The sequence below is a fragment of the Arvicola amphibius genome, chromosome 10 (assembly GCF_903992535.2).
Source record: "Arvicola amphibius chromosome 10, mArvAmp1.2, whole genome shotgun sequence".
Taxonomy (NCBI): domain Eukaryota; kingdom Metazoa; phylum Chordata; class Mammalia; order Rodentia; family Cricetidae; genus Arvicola; species Arvicola amphibius.
In genome coordinates this window covers 56,690,980-56,713,967 of record NC_052056.1, presented here as the reverse complement: position 1 = coordinate 56,713,967, position 22,988 = coordinate 56,690,980, and the positions used below count along the sequence as shown (strand labels likewise).

Here is a 22,988-nt window from a genome sequence, read left to right as displayed (position 1 = left end):
TGTGAGTTGGTTTTAAATCTTCTCTGCTACTTACTGCCAATATCATCTCTTAAGTAAAACTCATATCTCCAAGGTTTCCTTTCTCACATAAGATAAATCTATCTCATGGAGCCATTTGACGACTTAAAAGAGATCATTTCTGTGGTCAAGCATAAACTCTGACGAATTTGATAGAGATTAGTTATTAACAAGACCCCTGACACATGGGCAGTAATTACTTGCTTATGCTGGCAGCATTAGTTTACGGCAAACCACTAAGGCCCAGCATCGCGGGGCTGTTGCAATGCTTACATTTGATGCTCTCTCACGAAAGCTGCAAACTCAGGATCATTAGCGTACAGTTCCAAAATCCTCATTCTCTCTTGAATTTCCTGGAACAAAGAAAAAATGGGGGCTCTGAATTGCATCAGAAAAACCCCAGCTGCCTTTTAAAGGTTATCCAATTATTATAAGGAATTGTGAGTTTCTGGGATACCCAAGAAAGAGCTGAAGAAAAAAACACCCCTTTAGTAAAACAGAAGGCTCCACCTATAGAGTTCTAGATACTCTATGAATGAAGACTGGTCATGTACCGCAGTCGTGAGCACTTGCTTAGCATGCACAAGGCCTTGGGTTTAAGTCCCAGCACCACTGAAAAGAAAGGAAAACTATTTCTGCATAGATCCTATGTAAAGCACCCTAACTCTAGCATCTATTCCTAAGAGAGGAATGAAGAAAGCACAGAGAATTTTCTAATTGTGGAAAAATAAGTCACTGGGTAGGGAGTAAGGACCAGCTCAAAATTTCATACCCCCTACATCCTCTGGGAGACATCATCAGGTAATAACTAACCTAAATATTCTTCATCATCTCTTCAGGCCTGTGCATACACACACACACACACACACACACACACACACACACACGCTCACATAGGCCTGCCCCGTGCATATGCACACACGCCCACACACATGCTCACACAGACCAGCAATGCGGTGATGGAAATGGAAGTCTCCTACCTCTTTGGAAAGGTCACTGCTCTCATACATCTGTCTGATTTCTTCTCTGCTCAGACCCCCAAGCACCTCTTCACTAGCTGAGCTATAGAACGGTCGATGGCTACAGGGCCTCTCATACTGCTCACATCCAGCCAAGTGGCTTTCATATGCAGGGTTGTACTTCATAGCATTCTCCACAGATGACAGGCTGTCAGACTGGCTGCTGGAGCCATGGGAAGAAACGCATGATTGATTAAAGAGCTCCCCTGGGTGCTCAACTATGCGAAGGCTATTTTTCTGGCACAAGGTTTCTGTTAGGGGAAAGGAAGTGGACATAGATGTGGGGTCAAGGGAACTATGAGACATGTCTAGATGAGTCTCAGGTGTCTCTACTGCACTGTTTCATTCATGAGATTTCCCCACAGTATCTGACACATATTGGTTGGGAACTACATCTGCCAGTGAATAGTATTTCATTAAATAAACATAGCTCCATCATTTCCAGAGCAACATCTATGAGATAGTCATATGTAACCACATAGAAAATTCTCACAAAAATTCAAATACTGGAGGACTGAAAGCCCTGGGCCTCAACTGAATTCAATTCACTTTGAATTTGCTGAGCAGAGACTATGTGCCATGACCTCTCTAAATGCTGATGAGCCAAAGAACTCATTGGCCTTTGCCCTAAATAAGATCTCAGTCTGTTGAAAATTCAGCTTAAGAGTGATGGACGTCTGTCTTGGTGCTCTCAGAAGGGGTGTCCCTTAGGAAGAACAGAGGTAGGGGAGACTGACCTAAAGTAACTCTTGTGGACTCTAGCAGTGCACCAAGACATTCACATGGGCCTCCTTGACCTGGCTCATGTTCCCTCACTAGTACAAAGAGACCTACCCATCCCCTGCAAAGGGACTTTCTTCTCTCCCACTGTCACGATAATCACCAAACTCTCAAGACTCTCTAGTTCAGTCCTCATCCAGGCCTTGTAGCATCTTACTCACAGACTACCTAGAGGTCTTCAGATGTTTCCTTCAACTTGGCAGCTCTCTGTCTCCACCCAGCTCTCTGCCAAGTATTTGGAACATAGTAAGCAATTAGTAAACAGACAACCAGTCCCATTAGGAAACTCTTTCCTTATTTACCTGGTAGGCCTCTGCCTTTCTCTCCTGATATTATGAGCCTGAAGTGTCTTCACAGTGAAGAAGACTACAGCAGAAACCACAAGGAGAAGGCTAATCACAGAGGCTATGGTGATGCCTATGACAAAGGGCTCAGACACAAACTCCTCACAGTGCTGGCCTCGATACCACCAATTCGAACCAACCCGGCATCTGTAAAAAAAACAGTCACCAAACTCAAGATCGGAATCACTTTGCTTTAAATGACAGCAAACAGAATCTTCAGTGGAATGGGAAAGGTGGATATATAAATTCTGATCATGTACATCTTCATTGAAGATTTGAAGGGAGTGCTGGGCTATAGGCCAGTAGTAGCGTGTTTGCCTAGTGTGCATAAAACCCTGTGTTCCATTCCCAGCAGACATACAAGTTAAATGAGCCCATGATCAAAGTTACCATACAATGCTGGACATAGACCAGCAGATCCTAAACAAGTGTTTTTAAATGGCTGGTTAAAATATGAAAGGCTTAAAGAAATATTACATTCAACCTTCTCATTTACAGATGACAAAAGCATACACCAAGGAAGGAAGGTGACTGCCACTCAATTACTAGTAGCTTCTAGAATACAGTTTTAACACCTCACCTGTCCCTGACCACCCTAAGGAGATTCTCAAAGTTTTAAGTCAACAGACTTGCACTAAAATGTCTTCAATCACCAAAATAGTAAGGAAATCACTGCTTTGTAAAATAATGTTAATTTTCCTGGCCATCAAGAAACTATAATTGTCATTAGTCTCCTAGTTAAACCTTACACTTTTTTGTATAAAGCATTGAATAACCTCCAACTATTTTCTCTATCTGGAGTGTCATGCCAATGTTTACATTCACACATTAGCATCTTATTTATGTTCCCCCTGATTATTTCCAGAATTCCCTCCTCTTTCAGCTGTGCATCTGTGGTTATGTGTGACTGGGAAGTCAGTATGTTTGGATTTTTTGTTTGTTTTTGTTTCTTTCCAGGCAGGGTCAGAAAAGGGTCATTGGTCTCTTTGGATTATGTGCCTGTGGTTTCCTCAGAGGTTCTGCCTTTACAAACAGATCTCAAGCTTGATGTGGGAGTTCCCTCTGTGTGCTGTGATTATCATTAATGAATAAAGAAACTTCTTTGAACCTATGGCAAAGCAGAACTTAGGTAGGCAGGGAAAGCTAGGCTGAATGCTGTGAGGAAGAAGGGCAAAATTAGAGAGAGATGCCATGGAACCGCCAGAGTCAGACATGCCGAAAGTTTGCTGGTAAGCCACTGCCATGAGGCAGTACACAGATTAATGGAGATAGGTTAAACTAAGATAATAGTTAGTCAATTAGAAGTTAGAGCTAATGGACCAAGCAGTGTTTTAATTAATACAGTTTCTGTGTGGTTATTTCGGGTCTAAGCTAGCTGGGTGGCCAGAAACCAACAAGCTGCCTCCTCCTACACAGACTCAGGGAAAATACATTTGCCATCACTTTGAAAACCTTACTATCTGTGTTACTTTAGTCTTGAATACTCAGTATGCTAAAAGGAACACAAAGTCATTAAGAGCTGGAAAGATGGCTAGTGAGCAGTTAAGAACACTTGGTGCTGTCATGGAGGACCAGGATTTGGTTCCTAGAATCCACATGGCAGTTCACAACCACCTGTAACTCCAGTCCCAGGGGATGTAACACCTTCTGACTTACGTGGGCACCAGACATGTATAAGATGCATATATTTGAAGGTAGAAAAACACTCATACACATAAAATAAAATCTTCAAAGAATAAATTCTTTTGCATGTAGAGTGTTGATCTTACATATAAATCTTACCTCAAGAATGATGATCTCATCATCAAAGCACCCTACAAAGATCTCCAGATAATCCAAGTACTCTCAGTAGGACACATTCAAAAAATAAGTTTACAACTTCCTAACAGTGTAAAATCACCCTAGTGAGTATGTGATTCAGGCCTATTGAGTGACCAACTCTTCACATGAGAATCAGACAGTGTCTATCAAATTGCCAGACATAATAAACGTTATTGTGACTACCCCACAATTATTCTGTCAACCTATTTTCTTCAGAAGTATATATAACCTCGAAAGCCAAAATCTCTAATTGCAACATACCTACAAATGGCCCCGTGCCCAGGCATAATGTCACACTTTCCATCATTCAAGCAGAAGTTAGGCTGTAGATCACAAAGACTTTGACAGGGCAGTTCATCCACACTCAGGTACCCAGGGTAGCATTTGCACTTTGCTTCTCCACTCCATGGATTTACCAAACACTCGGAAAATTCGTTACAGGCTTGAAACTTGCAAGGGTTGGCATCATCACCTAAAGCATTGAAAGAACCAGAGAACACGAGGAAAATCAAAGTGCAGGAACTGAGTCTAGAAAATATGGTGAGATCCTCACAGGTGGGGATATCCTAGAGCAGGCTTGGGAGTGGTTGAGATTTCCAGGAACTACTGATAGAAAAGGAAATCATCCCTGTGCCTCCTCAGGCCATTCTGAACAATATTTTGTCTTCAGTAACTTATTCTTTCACTGACTGGGTAAGAGATGAGGACAAAAAACAATTAGGAAAATAAAACCAGTCAAAAGTGATGTAAGATATTAACTATGGATGGGTCTACTATGGTCCCTCCATATTTTCTTCCATAGTGAATAGCAAGGGGTAAACAGCAAATGGGGAAACAACAGCAGAGATATTGAAAATAGAGCTAATAGCTGGAAATTATCATAGACATATATGTGAGAAAGTATGAAGTTTATATACAAAGGATCAAAAATTAGTAGTCTCTTCATTTCCAGAAAAATTAATATTTTTTAATCAGTAAATGTTTTCACTGTTCTGGAACTTACAGACAATACAGAAAACCTTATCTAACACACACAGGCAGTTTCTATAAGAGACTACACAGCAGGATCCCACTGTGCATTCCTTGGGTATTCACCTCACAGCCTAATAATTATCTAGTGACTTTGTAATCATAAAATAATCTAATTTTGAGCCATAATTAAAAATAGAAGCATATACAATAGGTGTTGCATATAGTCTCCCTTTATTAATAAAAGCAAATCTTTTGGAGACACCAAGCATGAAAAAGTTAGGTAAAATACAAGTTGCGCTTACGTAAGCAAACATTGACATAAAGCAACAATAATAATTTAAAATATTCATGTAGTAGAGCAATTCTATCTGAAAATTTTAAACTTTGTGACTACTTCATGGGTGTAGAAGGAAAAGGATAATAGACTCTCTTTTCTATAGAGTAGACACTATGAGGCAATGTGCTTATCTATTGTAATCCTTTTTAAAAAGAAGTTGACTAGGACTTAAGTATATAGCTCAGTGGCTGAGCACTGGCCTAACATGTTTGAGGCACAGGGTTTGAACTCCAGAACTTGGAAAGTAGAAGGGGAACATCATCACAATAACAGCAATGAGTCATAACTGCTCATATGTAGAGAGCTAGTCAAATCCTTTTGCTTATTTGTTTAGTCCTGAGGCACACCTTATTAGCTATATAGGCTGGGTAATAGAATGCCCATATAATACATGAGCAACTTACAGTTCACATGGCTTGTTTAGAGCAATGCAAATGATAAATGATGGAGTGAAGGTAAACATTCTGCCTTACAAATTATATTAATTGCTTCTTCCACACACCACACAGCAAAGACTGTGCAAACAGCCTCAGAGAGCTCATGTAACAGGAGATTTGAATATTGGAAAATTAGCGAAATCATTTTCCCATTTGCACTGAATAATGGTCCTTCAAAGATTTCAAAGGAAAGAAGGCTTGCATGTTTCCCCCAGCTTAGAAAAAAAAGTAGGTCTCATTTTCAAACAAGTTTGGGAATAAAAGGCTGACAGAAATATGATGCTAGACATTCCACCTGACTCCTACTCAAAAGCACCATCCCCTGGTGTGTAGAAGGAAAAAAATAAAACAAAATTTCAGGTTCCAGTGGTATTCTCTGCATCAAGTTCTTCCAAACAAAAACAATGATTCCTTATGAGAATACTCTCTCGGATCCTTAGAGTACTGTGCTATGTTTCAGCTAAGTGCTTACTATAACAGACACATGACCTCGTGGAACTTTCAGCTGGGAAATGGTTGTTAAGCACTGTCCACACAAGATAACACTATAAAAGTGTGCTACATTCTACAGAGAAATGACCATAGCGTTATAGGAAGATTAACTCCAGGGTGGAGTATGGGAATTTCTAGAAGCAACATTTGAACCAAGTCCTAAACTAATCGGGAAATATTTTGGCAAAGGGGGTAGTAATAAGCAAAGCCTTTAAAACCACAGAAAGCTCTGGGTGTCTGAGGACCTGAAACACACAATCTGACCGGACTATAGTGAGCCAAAGGTGAGATCACTGAGTATACTAGGAGGGAAGATGGGGTTCAGACTATGTGGCCTTGAACCAGGCAGCAATTGATACACATAAAGCAGCCATGTAAGATCATCTAAAAGCTGATTTACAGAGTGTTAGGGCTGCTGTCTAGAGAAAAGGCAGGTGGAGGAGCTAGAGAAGTGAAAGAAGTGGCCAATTTGAGATATGGTGTTCATTTGGATAGGCTAGTAACCATGACAACAGAGACAAGAGCCTGGTTTGGGGATATTTTATAACTCAGTATTAGTGTAAGCTTGGTGAACAGCTGAACGTTGTGGTGATGGGAACTACCAAATCAAGAGTGACTTCCCAGATTTTCCTAGGTTTCTGGTAGAGACTGAGAAGCACAGATTAAATGAAGAGTAGAAGGATGCACAAAGTAAGAATCCACTCTTAAATCCTTTCAATTTAGTATACATAGAATATGTCAAATACACTCCAGCAGGGATTGTCCAGCAATTAAATAATACTTCTCAGAGAAGCCTGATCAGTACAGAGCAACAAGGAGTTAAGTAAAGCAAGGTCTGGTGATTTGAGGCTCAGGGCTGTAATCCCAACTGCTTGGAAGGATGAGATGGGGGGTTGCAAATTTATGGCCTGCTTATCCTGCAGAGGTAATTCAAAGCCAGCCTGGACAACTTTGATGAGCCTGTCTCAAATACAGATGGCTGAGGACGTAGCTCAGTGGTGGTTTGTCTAGCATGTGGAAGCCCCAAGTTCAACAACCACACACAAAAATGCAGACATACTGGTATAAAACTTAAAGGGAATCAATATAGAAACTTAAAGTGTTTATCTATATACTGTCTATTGAAAGAAAACACATTTAGGGTCATGGCAACATGGAAACAAAGCAAAAGCAGAATAAGTGAAAGAGACCTGGAAAGAATGTGTAGGAAAAGGCCTGGGAGGTAAACATAATAGTTGTTTTGTAAACCTTTGTAAGCAACCATTGTCGGCTCGACATGTGAGATTCCCTTGAGACACTTACTGCACTAATTTCAAGATGTGGGATCGTGAATGATGCAGTACTTCTTTTTTCCTGTAAATATCAGATTTACTCTGACTCAATGGGAAATAAAACACACAAGAATAGTTACTGGATTCTATTAAGAAACCTCAGATGATAGGCACTATGGTTACCTGATTCCACATCCAGGGAGTACTTATCAATATCCAAGTTCATGGTTTGGTAGGCAGTAGTACAAAAATCTTCCAGAATCATATACATGGCATTGTTGACATCTGGAGGGACAGACTCAGCAAACTTCACTCGGCTGTTCACCACAATGCTGCCATTTCTGAAGTTCAGGATTTCTAAGTTCCGGAACCCCGACAGATTCGACTGAAGATAGGGAACCAACTGGAAATGGCAAAACAATCATGCTCACTGCCAATACTTAAAGCTTTGTTGAATGCACACCAGAAAGGCGATAAAACATACAAAAGCAAACAAAAAGAATGCTCGTGTGAGTTTTTTCTTTTTAGTATGTATTCTACAAAATGTAAAACCTTCTGTCCCTGCAAGAGAAAGTATCCAATTTTCTTCATATAACTAACTAGATTTAACAGCACACACATGTTATATGTACATACATATCATGCATGACTGCTCCCCATGTCCTATGCATATACAAATAAGACACACACACAGAAGAGGCCTATTTGGGAAGATGAGGTAGACTAGTGGGAGGTTGATGAAAGACAAAGGAATGGAATGTAAGACTGAGTGTGAGCAAAATATAACAATATGTATGTATAAAATGCCATAATGAAAACCTTTATTTTATACAGCAACTAAAAAAATCAATAAATAGGAATTGTTTAATTGTATAAATTATGAATATCATGAGATCTTCATGATGTATTTAGAAACTTTATGGAACTCATAAACCATTCTAGATGCTTAGGGTTTATTCCCTCTGTTTCACTGAAGGGCCCCAACAATGAAGAAATGAGCATCCACAAAAGATGGGTCTCACAGTGAGTTTGAGAGTTCCTTTCATATTTTAGTTCGGTCACAGAATCCCTGCCATATAATCTCCAACATCTAACCTCACGCCACTCCGACGCCATGTTTCCAGTTCTTGAAGTCACCTGCCTTATTGTTCGCCTATCAGCCAAAGCCATGGTGCTGCCTGGTAAGAGGACATCAATGCCCATGGAAAACCACTTCTCTGGACTCTGACTTAGTGTGCTGAGGACAGGATGGGATTCACATAACATTCTCTACTACTCGTGTTTTACAATCTATGCTTACCAGTTCTAAGAACCTTTGCTCCAGGGCTTTATATTCCAAAGAGTTTTTATTAAACAAGTCTTCTGAAAACATCATGTTTGTCACTCGGAGACTAAAGAACACCACCAATGTTCCTGCAGTCTGGGTGTGACTCAAGTCACCTCCATTTGTGGGCTGAGCCACAATAGGCATCTCTGTGTAGCGAACATTTGTAGACATTTCCACATAGCTACCAACCTTGCCATTTTGTTCTGGTGTTAGCTCAGGCAGATAGTAATCTGTGCCTACCCGATCTAGTTCTAATGAAATATCCTGTACGCCCATTATTACTTCATCTTCTAGCTGGGTGGAGCTGGTTGTTGGAGGCAATTCAGTAGACTGTGTCATGGAAGTTTTCAACCAGAGCCTGTCAGTGCTCACTTGAGTACTTGCCAATGTGTCTCTGGACAATTTCCCTAAGGAAGAAGTTCGTGTCCAAACTATATCTGATTCTGGCAATATGGTCCACACAGGTTGCATATCTGGCTTCTCCACCAAAATTTCACTGTGAAGCCCTTCATGGCTGGATGGTTCTGTTTGCACCATATCTTCCTTTGGAAGGATATTCACTCCCTCTGTTTGCTCAGTGGAAGCAGAGGTTGTTGGAGCTGCCAGTAAAGAGGATGCTTTGGTAGCTGAGTAAGAATCAGCGTCTGGTGCGTCTGATGTGTGCTTAGGAAAAGACAGAGATGTGGCCTGAGTTGCATACTCTACCAAGATGGGTAAAGTAAATCCACCAAGGGGTTCTTCCTCCGCAAAACTGGTGGATCTATCACTATCTCTATGCTCTGAAGGTTCAGTACTTTGTTCTGTGGAATCTACTCTGCCATCTATATGTAATTTTTCTAGACCTTCACTTGGCAAGAGTACATACTCATCTTCAGGCCTCGACTTTGACAGTGTTTCAGTGGTCTTCTCTGGTGAAGTCTCACTCCGTGGCCAAGTAATCAGATCCACATTTTTCCCAGACCCAGAGCCCAAACCACTTTCATAAATGAACTCATTTTCTTCAGAGGTGTCTGGAAACCATGGGCTCAGGTCCAGTCGGTCTGTGACTTTGGAAGTCAAGGAATCCAAGCCAGAAGGTACAGTTTTGTCTTTAACAAGGTCTTCTATGACAGAAGAGGTCAGATGTGGTGAAGGTGTCAAGAGAGTCATGCCAAAGTCTTCCATGGGTGGTACTGTTTCTTTTGGGACAGGTTTAATTAATGAGCTTGAAGGCACTACATCCATAGAAGCATCTTCTGGTTCTTCAATATTGGCTAATCCTAAAAAAAAAAAAAATGTTTTCTGTAGTATAATCTATAAAATTAAACCCTTGTTCTCCAATAAAACTAGCTACCTATTTCCTCCAGTTACCAGGGACAATTCTGACCTTTAATCCTCTAATATCTATACCACAGGAAGATGTGATCAAAAATTCATAGTGCAGCATAAGAATTCATGAACATAACCCACTTCTTTGAGCTGAAATTTTAATTACTGAAACAACCCTCAAGCACTTGACTTAATATTTACACTACAGGATATATGATCATAAATTCATAGTGAGGGACAAGCATTCACAAATACAATCCACCCCTCTGAGGTGAAGATTTAATTATTGAAATAATAATCAAGCACTTGCCTTTTTGTCCAATGAAAATAAAGAATTAACCTTATTGAAAAACACAGATAGAATCCACTAGAAATTTATGGAAAATTTTTTTTCTGGATGTTATATTTCTCTTTCTCTTCTATGTTTATTGTCTTTATCCTTTATAGTTCCCTCATTTTCAAAATTCTAGACCCATTATTTATATCTTTATTCAATTTTTCTTTCACACATACAGTCTATCCCACAACATTCAGAGAAATTGTTCTCAGCCTTCTTAATGCTGTGACCCTTTTATATAGTTCCTGATGTTGTGGTTGCCACCAGCCATAAAATTATTTCATTGCTACTTCATAACTGCAATTTTGAACTGTAATATAAATATCTGTGCTTTTTAATGGTCTTAGGTGACCTCTGAGAAAGGATCATTGTCACAACCCACATACTGAGAACCACTGATCTAGAGGATTAACTATTTTGTTTCCACCTCTATTTCTCTGTGACTTTCCTAGTTTATATTCTCCTCAATATAACTATAACCTAAACTCCTTAGAGCTTCTCCCATAATCTTATTAGAACATACTGGAATAATCTTCTTTAATGTAGTTCACTATATTCAAGCAGGCAGAGTTCTTTGTTAGTAGTAGGTACAGTAATTTAATTATATATCCTTCAATATGACCTTCAAAATATCTCTTAAATGATCTCCACCCTACTTCCCCAAGTCCATTTCTTAAGATACAGTGATTTTTACTTTCCAGTCTGACTACTTAAATCTGTTTTTTCTTCTCAGGCACATTTCCAAAGACGTTTTCTCCCTAAGGGACGCTACCCTGTTTTCCTCTCCACTAGAATCTCTCTAAAGCCCTTGTCCCCCGAGTCAGAAGACAATTATGAAAAGTGATTCAAGTTTCTCACCATCTTCTAATATGGAGGCGCCAGAAGTCCTTCCCTCAGAAGCCACAGGCAAGCCCATCTCAAGCACTGCTGGGGTAACAGAATGGAGAGTCAAGCGGCTACCCTCTAAAACCTCCGGGGAAGAACTGAGGACCACCTTCGAGGGAGAAGCTAATTTAGGTGTAGACCCCGAATCACCCAAAGCACTTGTTTCCCGGAGTTCCCTGCCAGTGGCTGAGGGAGGACCAGAGCTGAAACCAGGTGGTGAGATGCTGGTGGTGGTGGACTCATCTGCTGAGAGCCATTCAGCTTGAATAGTGTTATCCTGGGGAGGGAGAAAAAGGCTACATCACATCAGAAAGAAAAGAACCACATGGAAAGGAAATACTGGGTGGGAGGAACACAAGAGTCCTTGAAGGAGTCTGGGATCGAATCCCAGTTCAGCAAACTACTAGTCTGAAAATCTACAGAGTACCTACGTAGCCTCCTAGAATTCACCTGCGACATGGCCAGGTGAAACGCTGTATTTAGAAGAATTGAAACAACGTGAACACTTGAGAGAGAACTGCTTCTCTGGCTTTGGGTGTTTCGTTTCCTTCTATCTTTTTGGCATAAATGACTTTAAATACATAGAAGTTAGCAATATATATAACTTCTTTTGGCACAGACCTCAACATACTACCCACAACATGAAGGAAAAATTAACAATTTTATCCATCATTTTGAGAGACATTTAATTAGGGACCTTTATTTTTTTATGAAAAATGTCATCATATCTCAATGTGGGCTGCTGTTTCAAATAAAAATACATACTTATGAAATTGCTGCATGCCTCAAATGTACTTTTCTCTTTCACCAAACTTTATATTAACATTTGGCTTTAGATATAGAAAGTAGACAGAAATACAACTGTTGAATGTGCTATTTATTTAATCTTATGAAAGCTACTCTATGTAAAAGAAATTAATTGATGAAATTGTTAATAAATAAAAGAGTCATAATGCGGTGGTAGTTTTAATCTATGTTAGACATTAGCCTGGCATATAATATTCCTCTTTTAAGATTTCTTTATTTTTAGTTTACATGAATGAATGCTTTGCACTGCATGCATGCCTGGTCCCACAGAGGCCAGGAGGAGGCCCTGGATACCCAAGAACTGGAGTTAGAGATGGCTGTAAGGAGTCATGTGGGTGCTGGGACTTGAACTCAGGTCCCCGGGAAGGTAGCAAGTGCTCTTAACTGTTAAACCATCTCTCCCATCTCCAGAGTCCAATATTCTAATAAGCTGAGTTAGCTGCAGTAAAATGTACGGTATAAGTGAAAATGCATGCGTGTGAAGGAGGAAGCGGAAGGCCATCCTCAAATGATGAGGTGCAACAGCAAATGAGGTAGGGAAAAAGTGAAAAATTCCAAGACGGGGAGAAAAATACCCTCCTCTCCAACAGGTGTGGGCTCTCCAACAGGTGTGACCCTGAAGAGAGGAAGACTGGTCGTAGAGGGGATCTCATCAGACAGACAGCGTTCAGCACTCACATAGTCAACCATAGCATCTTGGGAGCCTGGGACCATGGGTAGCACAGTTAGTCTTAAATAACTGTGCAGTGTAAGTGACTTGTAATTGCTGACCTGTATGCAAGGTATACCTGTGTAACTCAGCACCACACAGACACACAAAGCTGCCCTGGACTTTGCCTTAAAATGTCTAAGTTATTCTGAATGGATTTGAAGGAGAGAGTAAGAGTTTAATTAATAAACAATAGGATAATGAATTGAAATCCTGAATGTTAAAGAAAAAAGGAAGTCAAGGGCTATATTAATTTGCAAAAGGCTCAGGGAGTTTACCAACCCATTCTTCAGGAATGGGAGGAGAGCGGAGTATACACATGTATGTCAAAATATAAATGTATCAATTTTAAACCTAGGAAGACTCTAGAATCAGGTAATCCAATCATGTCTTGTGTGTTACAGATAAAGAGATGTTCATAGGAGTTAAATGGCCAAAACAATCACAAAAAAGAAGAAGAAAAAAAAGAGGAACCATCAGAATTTAAAGCCATGGTTCTGGGTTTTCCAGTACTGCTATTTCTCCCACTAGAACTTAGATGGGTGATTTCTTTATTGTATCAATAGATGCTTCTAGTAAGAAATTCAACTCACAAATTCTTTTTAATTCAGCATTTAATGTTATACTGGTCAGTTTCACTGGTTCTAATGTCCATGTGAAAAACTTTCTAGTTCTGAAGAAGACAGTGAAAAACAAGTGGTTTTCATAACTGGGATGCCAGGAACTTCCAAATTTAATCTTCCCACCTCTAAAGAAGTCTACAATGTTAATTTTAATAACAAATGTCACTTCTCTAATAAAGTAAAACATTACAGATAAGAAGGAAGCAAGCAATAACTGTATATTTGAAGTCAATAATGGTTATGTCATTTTGCCACTCATAAGCATTACAATGTCTGACTCTTTCATGTTCCCATAAATACTAGAAGCTAACAAATCAACTGGGATTTATAGATGTGGTGAATACAATAGTGGCACCAGAGACTAGGAAATGTAGGATAAGAAGGAATCTAAAGATCGAGGTTCATGGTATAAAATCACAGTTAGAGGGAAAAAGATCTAGTATTCTATAGCATAGCAGAACGACTATAGTTAACCAACAACCTGTGGCCCATTTCAAAAAGCTAAGGTCAATTATCTCCAACATACATAATGATGATAAATATTTGGTCATAGATGACCAGTTACCCTTATTTGATCATAACGCATGTCGACAAAAACATTTACTCCGCACATATACATGATATTATATATTAATAATTTTTACATACTCTAGCCTCCTTAAATGGTTACTTAATTTCCTGCAGCTGTCACTTCTCATAAAGAGTTTGGCTGCAGGGACAATGGAGCACCACAGCGTGACTGAATGATAAGCCCAGTTAGTCAGTGTTTGCCATCCTTGGCTGACAGCCACAGCAACACTCTGACAACTTTGGGACAAAAGGGAATGGGGACTTCATGGTATCAGCTGTTCCTAGGTCTCAAAAGAAAATAAAAATCTGCATTCTTATGTAAAAGACCTAATGTTTAGACACTAACTTTTTAAAATTAGTTTCAAAATACATGTTCCATTCTGAATCCAGCTAAATGGTACCAACTGGCAACCTCTGGCTGATAAAGAAAATCTTGTCTTTTCACTGTATGGGGTGTGTGTGTGTGTGTGTGTGTGGGTGTGTGTGTGTGTGTGTGTGTGTGTGTGTTTGGGGCTGGGAGTATGGAGATGTGGAGTCTAGAAGCTGATGCTACATATATTCTTCTTTCACTCTCTATCTTAGTTTGTGAGACAGGGTTTCTCATTGAATCTGGAGTTCACCAACAGTCTATATTAACGAGCTCTGGGGACCCTGTTGCACCCCTGTTCTAGCACTAGTGTGGCAGATGAGCACTGCCACACCCACTTTTTTATGTGGATGCTGGGAATGTGAACAAAATTTGTCATGTTTGAGTGACAGGCCCTTTATAGACTGTCCTCTATGGTCATCCCCAAAATCTTTAATTCGTACTTGTTAACTGCCATCACAGGTTAGAGATGTCCCGGGATGATGGGATTAGAAGAGGCGCTGTAGGTAACCTTGCGTCTACATTCTGGATGGACTTCAAGAGAGGAGTTATTGAGATGGGGACAGATAGGGAAAAGGTTTCTCCACTTTGTACTGTTGCTGAAGCTGTTTCCAGGTTTAACTGGACTCTGATCTTCTTGATGTAGAATCCCATGGAATCCCAACGCCATTCTAAGAATCATTGGTCAGGTTGTCCTAGCTAACTTATCTTAGCCTTTGCTAAAACTGCCTGTTTGCGCAGAACCTCCTCAGCTAACCGCTCATCTTAGCTGCCTGTTTATGCGGAACTCCTTCCCGCTGAACTTAGCTTCTCTGGCTTCAAACTGCTTACTCTACAAAGCCCCCTGCAGCTGCTGAGCGAGACACCTGGACAAGGTCTCTGCCTTCAAAACCTGGGTGTTGTCGACACTCGGGGCCATACCTAGGTCCTCGAACACTTGGTGTGGTCCCAGCTGGCTGGAATAAAGACTCTTAATTGGCTCTACTCTGTGTCTGAGTGGTCATCTCTGGTGACCGCCCGTAACACTGTGTCATCTTATTTGTTTGGAAATGTGTCAGCCACCCGTCTGGGAATGTCTCATGGGCAGGACCACACCTCATTCTGCTTAGTTTCCTTGGTACCTGGCACATAAAAAGCACAAAATAAATATATTTGAATGGAGAGGTAAGCAAACACCTAATTAATGTGCCATCTGATGTCAATATCCGCAAACCATTCTTTCTCCAATACAGCACTTGTTTATGGCCATACCTCCCTGAATGTGCCTGTTCTTGCCTGATCACATCTCTAATATAGTACTCAGTGAAAAGTGTATTTCTGGGCTGGAGAGATGGCTCAGAGGTTAAGAGCACTGGCTGCTCTAACAGAGGTCCTGAGTTCAATTCCCAGCAACCACATGGTAGAAGAAAAGAAAAGAAAAGTGTATTTCTCATGACTCCACACTTAAAATTAAGTTGCTCAGTAAAATAGATGGATATATATATATATAATATATAAATGATCAAATAAATTTGCTTTCTAATTTCTATTGTCCTGAAAAAATACATATATACAATTAACATTATATAGACTGAGTAAGTTGTATTTGTGCATTTAGGAGTGTTGTGTGTATGTGTTTGTGTGTGTGTGTGTGTGTGTGTGTGTGTGTGTGTGTATGCGTGCCTGCATGCATGCACATAAAAACAATTAAAGAAAAAGAGTCCATGAATTTGAAAGAAAGCAAGGTTAGTACATGGTAGGGTTTTGAGGGAGGAAAGAAAAGGGGTAATGATATAATTTTAATCTCAAATTTTTTTGAGTTTAATCTTAAATTTAATCTCAAATTTTTCCCATTAGAGTTCTAATATCAAAAAACAACTAGTTCAAACAGCTGGTACGAAGACCAGCTGTAAGAAAGCAAGAACGTGATCTATGGCTGTTGGATGTGAAGAGGCCCCCACCCCCACCTACGTGTCCCTGTGCTAACTGAACCATCCCCACACAAGGAGTCCTTGTGTTGGCATTGGTGGTGTCAATTCTGCGGTTTCACACACATGAGTAAGTATTCTTTTCCCCTCAATATCTCTCTATAAGTGAAATGGGAAGTAGAGGTGTAGTGGGGAAAAGGGATGGTAAAAGCAAAAAAAGGGAGAATTCATTACGTTCTGCTTCTGCACAGATGGAAATGCTGCACTCGGACTTAAAGGAGGGCTGTGAGCAGGAGAGACAGCTCTCTGGGTAAAAGCATGCTGCACAAGCCTGTAGCCCGAGTTCAGAGGCATGCCTGACCTCACAAAAACAGAGAAGGGGAGAACCAACTTCCCAGAGTTGCCTGTTGATCTCCACACTCCGTGTGCATCCCCTACATACATTATGGGTACACACACATAATAATAATAAAATTCTCTTAATGACTAATTTTAGGATTAAAAATAAAAGTATTTTTCAGCTAGGTAATATCGTCACTCTTTTCCCCTTCCATACATTATTCTACTGCCAGTGCTCAACTTTCCCTCAACACATAATCCTTGAAATAAAAAATTTCTACTCTGTAGTTATGAATATCAATGTGTAGTCTTGGCTATTAAAAAAACTATTTCTAGTTAACTGCAAAACAACTCAGTGGTACTTACAGCTTAATTACCCTCTAACAAGTATGAGCAGCAGGTACTTGTGTCCCATGTGGTGTCTGCAATCCAAACTTCATTCAACCACTGAGAAAGGCTTAAATTTTCTGAACCAATATTTGGTTCCCTTGAGCTATGATCCAGGCACAGGCAGCAGAATGCATGAAATGGGAGCAGTGAGGTGAAATCTCAATGCCAAGTGGCAGAGGCTGCAATGAGGAGAGGTCTCAGGCGTAGTGCTGGCCTAAGGCACAGTGGCTTACCAGAGCAGAGGGTGCTGTCACCTGAAGACTTGAACTTTCGGTGTTCCAAGGAGCTATGTCTTCTGTTTGGGGGAGCAAAACTCCTCTCACTGAGGAAAGACAATGTAAGGCATCACTTCTGAGACACTGTTGTATCTGAGATCTGCAGCACACATGCACACATGCAACCGTAGGAGGCTGTTAGAAAGGTGCTACAGCAAATTAACACGGTCTAAGCAAGCTGCTGTGCTAATGACCGACCCTGATCTGCAGCCTGACTTAATGAGCATATAGAGAAAATGCAAACCAAACTTAGAAATCTGTAATACAAAGCAAATGGTCAGCCAATCACAATAGCTGCACTTCCATGAGACCATTCTCACATGAGGCAAAAACTAAGTTTCAAACAATCCCTCTCCATACCTTGGTCCTGTTTCTTATATGTCACTTCCAATTTTCTATGCATAAACATTCTGGAGTGTCTTAGAATATGTCCTGGGTCTCGGAGATGCATTACTCACAAATCATTCTTTGATCAATTAGAGTGTTATATCTAATGTGTATTACCCTCTTCCTCTAAGAATGAATCATTAGGACCAGCAAATGGCTTAGTGTGAAAGGTCCCTGCTACCACCAAGCCAAACAACCCAAGTTCAACCCCCAGGACCCAAATAGTATAAGGAAATGACAGACTCCCACATATCGGCCTATGACTGCCACACACACACACACTGTGGTGTGCACACACATCCATATAAATAAATAAATAATTTTAAGACATCGTTATAAGTATGTTTCTCGTTCTCCACTTTAGCAACGTACATTTTTCCCTCTTTTCTCACTTCAGTTAAATATGTTATGCTGGAAGTTTTAAAGGTTAAAGGGCCCATACATGAAGGCATCGTGGCAAAGCAAGCAAAAAATAAGCAATAACGGTAAATAAGTTAGAACTCTGTCCCCCTCTCCTTTATGATCCCAGCTCCATCTGCTATTATGACCCATGACAGGATTGCCACAGTTATCGAAGGTCAAACTTAGTGTTGAGCTTTCTGGGCTCAGCATCTGGCTCTTTGAGTCAGCTTCCCTTAGCTTTCCTCCATGGTTCCTTTCCTGCCAATTCTTAAGCCTTAGCCCACTGGCCTTTTCAATGGCTCACACTGAGGTTGCCCTGTAACACCGCAGCCTGTTGCGGTTCATATTTCCTTTCTCTTCCACTCTGTTCCCCCCTCAAGCTGCTTCTAACTGCCATGCTGTTCTCCACTTCCCCCCTCTGTGACCTTCCGGGAAGACACCTTCCAGGAAGCCCAGGATTAAGCTATCCCAAATGACTGCTGGGATGAAGCTCCATTTATCAGCATGGGTCCTGTCTTGTGCAGTCTAAGAAATAGACCATATATATATATATATATATATATATATATATATATATATATATGTGAGGTGAATCTTCACCAGATGATATCAGAAAAGGAGGGAAATTACATATGTCAGGAGTGATATTCAACTCACCATTGACAAGCTGGAGAGACTTGGGATCTGGATTCAAAGAGGAATTTCCCATCAGAAAGTTCTGGTGGAGCGTCTCAGCGATGTAATCTCTGAAGTTGCTAATTGTATAAACAGCAGTGGGCTTATCATCCAGCTCGACGAGGCCATGGTTTTCCACCTTGTTGGAGTGAAGGCTTATGAGGTCCCAGGTGGTATTGCTGATGGCCTCACCATTGAAGGTAACCGCATAGAAAACGTCGATCCCACTATGGATAACAGGGGAACAGATTAGGTCAGGCTAAAGCATCACAAGAAAGGAGCTTTGGGTCTAGAGACAGCATTAGGTCAAGAGGGGGATTCCATCAAAATGTGGCACCTCCTCTCCTCCCCAGAGAGTGGAGGGCCATAGCTCCAATAACAGGACAAGAATTCTAAGGAAGCCACAGAGCTAAGCCTACCACAGTATCCGAGGCTCTTCATGCCCCACATTTTGAACCATTTCCCTTTCTTTCAAAGCCAACTCCTTTCTTTTCAATAATTCCCTTTTTCCTTCCTCCTCTATGTGAACAGCAGTTCCTGGGGAGAAAATCTAACTATCAAGGCTGGCAAACTAATCCGAACTTCAGCGGTGTGGAGAGGCTGGGGTGTTGCAAGGCCAGAGCCAAAGTAATAGCCATTTACTGCTCGCCTCTGTGGGTGACCTAACGATTGAGCCTATAATTCATGACCCTAGAGAAGCTAAATAGGAAGGTAAACCCAAAGAAAAACATGTAGTTATCCTCCTGGATATTGGAAGTAGACAAGATTGCCAGGCAAAAATTGAGAGCTTGGGGGTGGGGATGGGGTGGGGTTAAGGGGAGATGGGGAGAGAGAAGTGAGAAAGGGAGGATGGGGAGAGCTTGGGGAAATGGGACGGTTGGGATGGAGGAAGAGTGGATATGGGAGCAGAGAGGTATATACCTTAATTAAGCGAGCCATTTTAGGGTTGTCAAGATACTGGACTCTAGAGGGGTTCCAGGTGTCCAAGGAGATGTCCCCAGCTTGTTCCTTGAGCAGCTGAGGAGAGGGTGCCTGAACTGGCCCTATATTATAGCCACACTGATGAATATCTTGCATACATAGAACCTTCATCTGGCGATGGATGGAGATAGAGACAGAGACCCACATTGGAGCACTGAACTGAGCCCCCAAGGTCCAAATGAGGAGTAGAAGGAGAGAGAACATAAGCAAGGAAGTCAGGGCCGCAAGGGGTATGCCCACCCACTGTGACAGTGGGGCTGATCTAATGGGAACTCACCAAGGCCAGCTGAACTGGGACTGATGGAACATGTGATCAAACCGGACTCTCTGAACGGGGCTGACTGAGAAGCCAAGTACAATGGCACTGGGTTTTGATTCTACTGCATGGACTGGCTTTGTGGGAACCTAGTCTTTTGGGATGCACACCTTCCTAAACCTGGATGGAGGGGGGAGGACCTTGGACTTCCCACAGGGCAGGAAACCCTGACTGCTCTTTAGACTGGAGAGGGAGGGGAGGGGGGAGGGAGGGATGGGGAGGGAAATAGGAGGAGGGGAGGAGGTGAAAATTTGTAGTAGTAGTAGTAGTAGTAATAGTAATAGTAATAATAATAATAATAATGATGATGATGATGATGATAAATGATAAATAATAAAAGAAAAAATCCTTCAAAGTGTGCAAACAGAGTCTCAACTCCCAACAACCCCAAAACTAAGACAACATCAGGGCTATAACAGAGATTTCTCCATTTTATCATGACCCACCTCCCTGATATCTCCACCACTGTATTTTAAAAATATGCTGACTTAGGACTTTCTTTGCTCTAATACCATGAAACTACTGTCATGTTGGCACATGGAATTTGATGCAACCAAAACCTATGTTCCCAGGCCATAGTCACTTTATATATAGCTCTAGAATGTGTTATCTCTTCTCTTCTCTGGGAGATATTTCTTGCATCAAGATTTGTTACAATTTATACTTCTGTTAGAAAAGATATACTGGTCTGTTCAGATGACTTAGACAATGATGGAATTTGCCACCAAGCCTGATGACCTGAGTTCAATCCCTGGACCCACAATAGTGTGAACGAGAGAATCAACTCCCACAATTTGACCCTGACCTCTCTTCACATTGTATGGTATGCATGTATGCACATGTACACATGCATGCGTACACACACACACACACACACACACACACCTTCTAACTCCTCTCCAAAAGAATATAAAATTGTTCTCATATTTCCTTATTATTGCTATCAGAAAAGTTAGGTACTAAATCACAGATATTTATTGAGGAGAAAAACTTTTCAAACTTTTAGGTAAAAAGTTAAATGTGAAAATAAAGCAACTTGGTTTTTTTAATATAGAAAAATGATAGATGATAGACAGACAGGCAGACAGACAGACAGCAGGCTAGGATATTTTCTGGAATGACAGAATCTTTTAGGAGACCTACTTCTGAGTGAGAGGCCAGAGAATTTACAGTTCAATAAATTTAAGGCAAAATTACAAAGGGTGTTATGACATGATTTTTCCTTTGACCTGTTTACAACACTCTGACACTTACTAATTCTATTTTTAACTTAGAAATCCTTATGGGTTTTTTGATTTTTCTCTTTTATCTTTTTTTTCAATGATTCCTTCATTAATCAATGAACTGGAACAACAGGAAGTGCTAACAAACAACTATTTACAAAGCAAGCTTTTTCACTAACCCTTTGTACAAGCAAGTGAAAAGGAGGTGGGATAAAGGAGGGAGAACAAACAAGCAGTAGCTGGTGTGATGTTTTACATTTCCTTAGCCATTAGAAGAAATAATATGAGAAGATAAAGCTGGGAGCTGATGGGAACGTGTCTCCTGGACAGTCAGTCACCCACCCACGCACTCAAGCTTCTCTAACAACTAAACACTAATAGCTTTTATGTGCTTTCAACATGCCTTTATCTCAGTTAGTTTTCACAAAAGCTTATTCAAAGTTTTATATTTTCAGAATATTGTTAAGGAAACAATAATAAAATTAGAAGAGAAGACAAAAGGCTCCTTGGAATTTTGCAGTGAAGATGTGGTGCAGCCAGGCTTCTGCTTCCACTCCAAGCAATTACCTGACAGAGTCATTATGAGGGCATCTCTGTGTCAGTCACCACCACACTGCCCCCAGCTTGCCTCTGCACACAGCCTGCACATCTGGTACACAGGATACCTCCAGGGCCAAGAACAAAAACACCACTCAAGCCAGATGTGTAATGGAAGATATCTATTTCAGACATTCCATGGCAGCAAATGATTACCAACTCAAAACATAAAAACAGACAGCATCTTCCCAGGAAATTAAATATTTGTGTGCACAGATGGAGATATGTGCATGAGTATATCATATGTGTGTGAGTATATCATCCATAATTGAATGGGTACCTACTCAATTACAACTGTCATGTGCTTGTAAAAAGATTTCGTTATTGTGACTGCCTCTCTCTCTTCTTAAGTTTCCAGTCCCAATATTCATCTTGGCAATTCGTACTGAGAGCTACCCAGTGTCTATTACATAAGCAGAAATCTAGACATGAAATGAAGTTTCCTGAATGAATGTCACCCCTACCGAACCTTCAGGAAGGCTGATTAACTGATTAGGGCTTCAATGAGGGGAAAGTTTGGAATATTGCAAGACTAGAGGCAAATTATCTTGGGTCATCTTTAGTCCTATTCATAGACATGCACTAGCCTCCTCTGTGTGTGACCTAACATCTTTGTGACTAGGAGGTAAATTCCTCAGATTGTGCAAACAGACCCCTAGTTTCCACCACCCAAAGGCTAAGATGGCCATCAGACGCCCTCTAAGGCCTACAGTTGACATTTCCTGCTTTTCTGTGCCCATCTGTCCGTGTTTCTCCCACTGTATTTGAAACAGCGTCTGTTACTGTTTATACTGTTACTATAAAACTCCTTGAAACCTTTACCACATCAGAACATGGAATTTGGGTAACATGGAATCTGTGTTTCTAGGACACAGCCACTCATATTTGACTCCAAAATTAACAATCTTATCCCCTTAGAGGTGAGAGCTGTACTTTCACATGGGCACCAGTGTATTGGGGCTTCCTTAAAGGTATCCCCATAGGTTAAAAACAAATAAAACAAACTGCCCTGGCTTGATGATAGTGGTCATTCGGGTCACTCAGTTTAAGTTTATGAAAGGGACTTTTAATT

The 22,988-nt window shown here is 40.8% G+C and overlaps 1 protein-coding gene across 1 annotated transcript in view; it reads right to left on the bottom strand.

Moving 5' to 3' along the window:
* Window positions 1-238: 238 nt before the first annotated feature.
* Window positions 239-22,988, bottom strand: part of Impg2 (interphotoreceptor matrix proteoglycan 2) — a 57,291-nt gene continuing 34,541 nt past the window's right edge. Inside the window, exons 11-19 of the mRNA XM_038345908.1 lie at window positions 18,782-19,026; window positions 17,294-17,382; window positions 11,322-11,625; window positions 8,792-10,077; window positions 7,675-7,894; window positions 4,244-4,454; window positions 2,120-2,308; window positions 999-1,200; window positions 239-371 (exon numbers count right to left, since the gene is read on the bottom strand). Coding sequence (XP_038201836.1) covers window positions 288-371; window positions 999-1,200; window positions 2,120-2,308; window positions 4,244-4,454; window positions 7,675-7,894; window positions 8,792-10,077; window positions 11,322-11,625; window positions 17,294-17,382; window positions 18,782-19,026 — 2,830 coding nt within the window. The 3' untranslated portion in view covers window positions 239-287. The remainder of the gene's footprint in view (window positions 372-998; window positions 1,201-2,119; window positions 2,309-4,243; window positions 4,455-7,674; window positions 7,895-8,791; window positions 10,078-11,321; window positions 11,626-17,293; window positions 17,383-18,781; window positions 19,027-22,988) is intronic.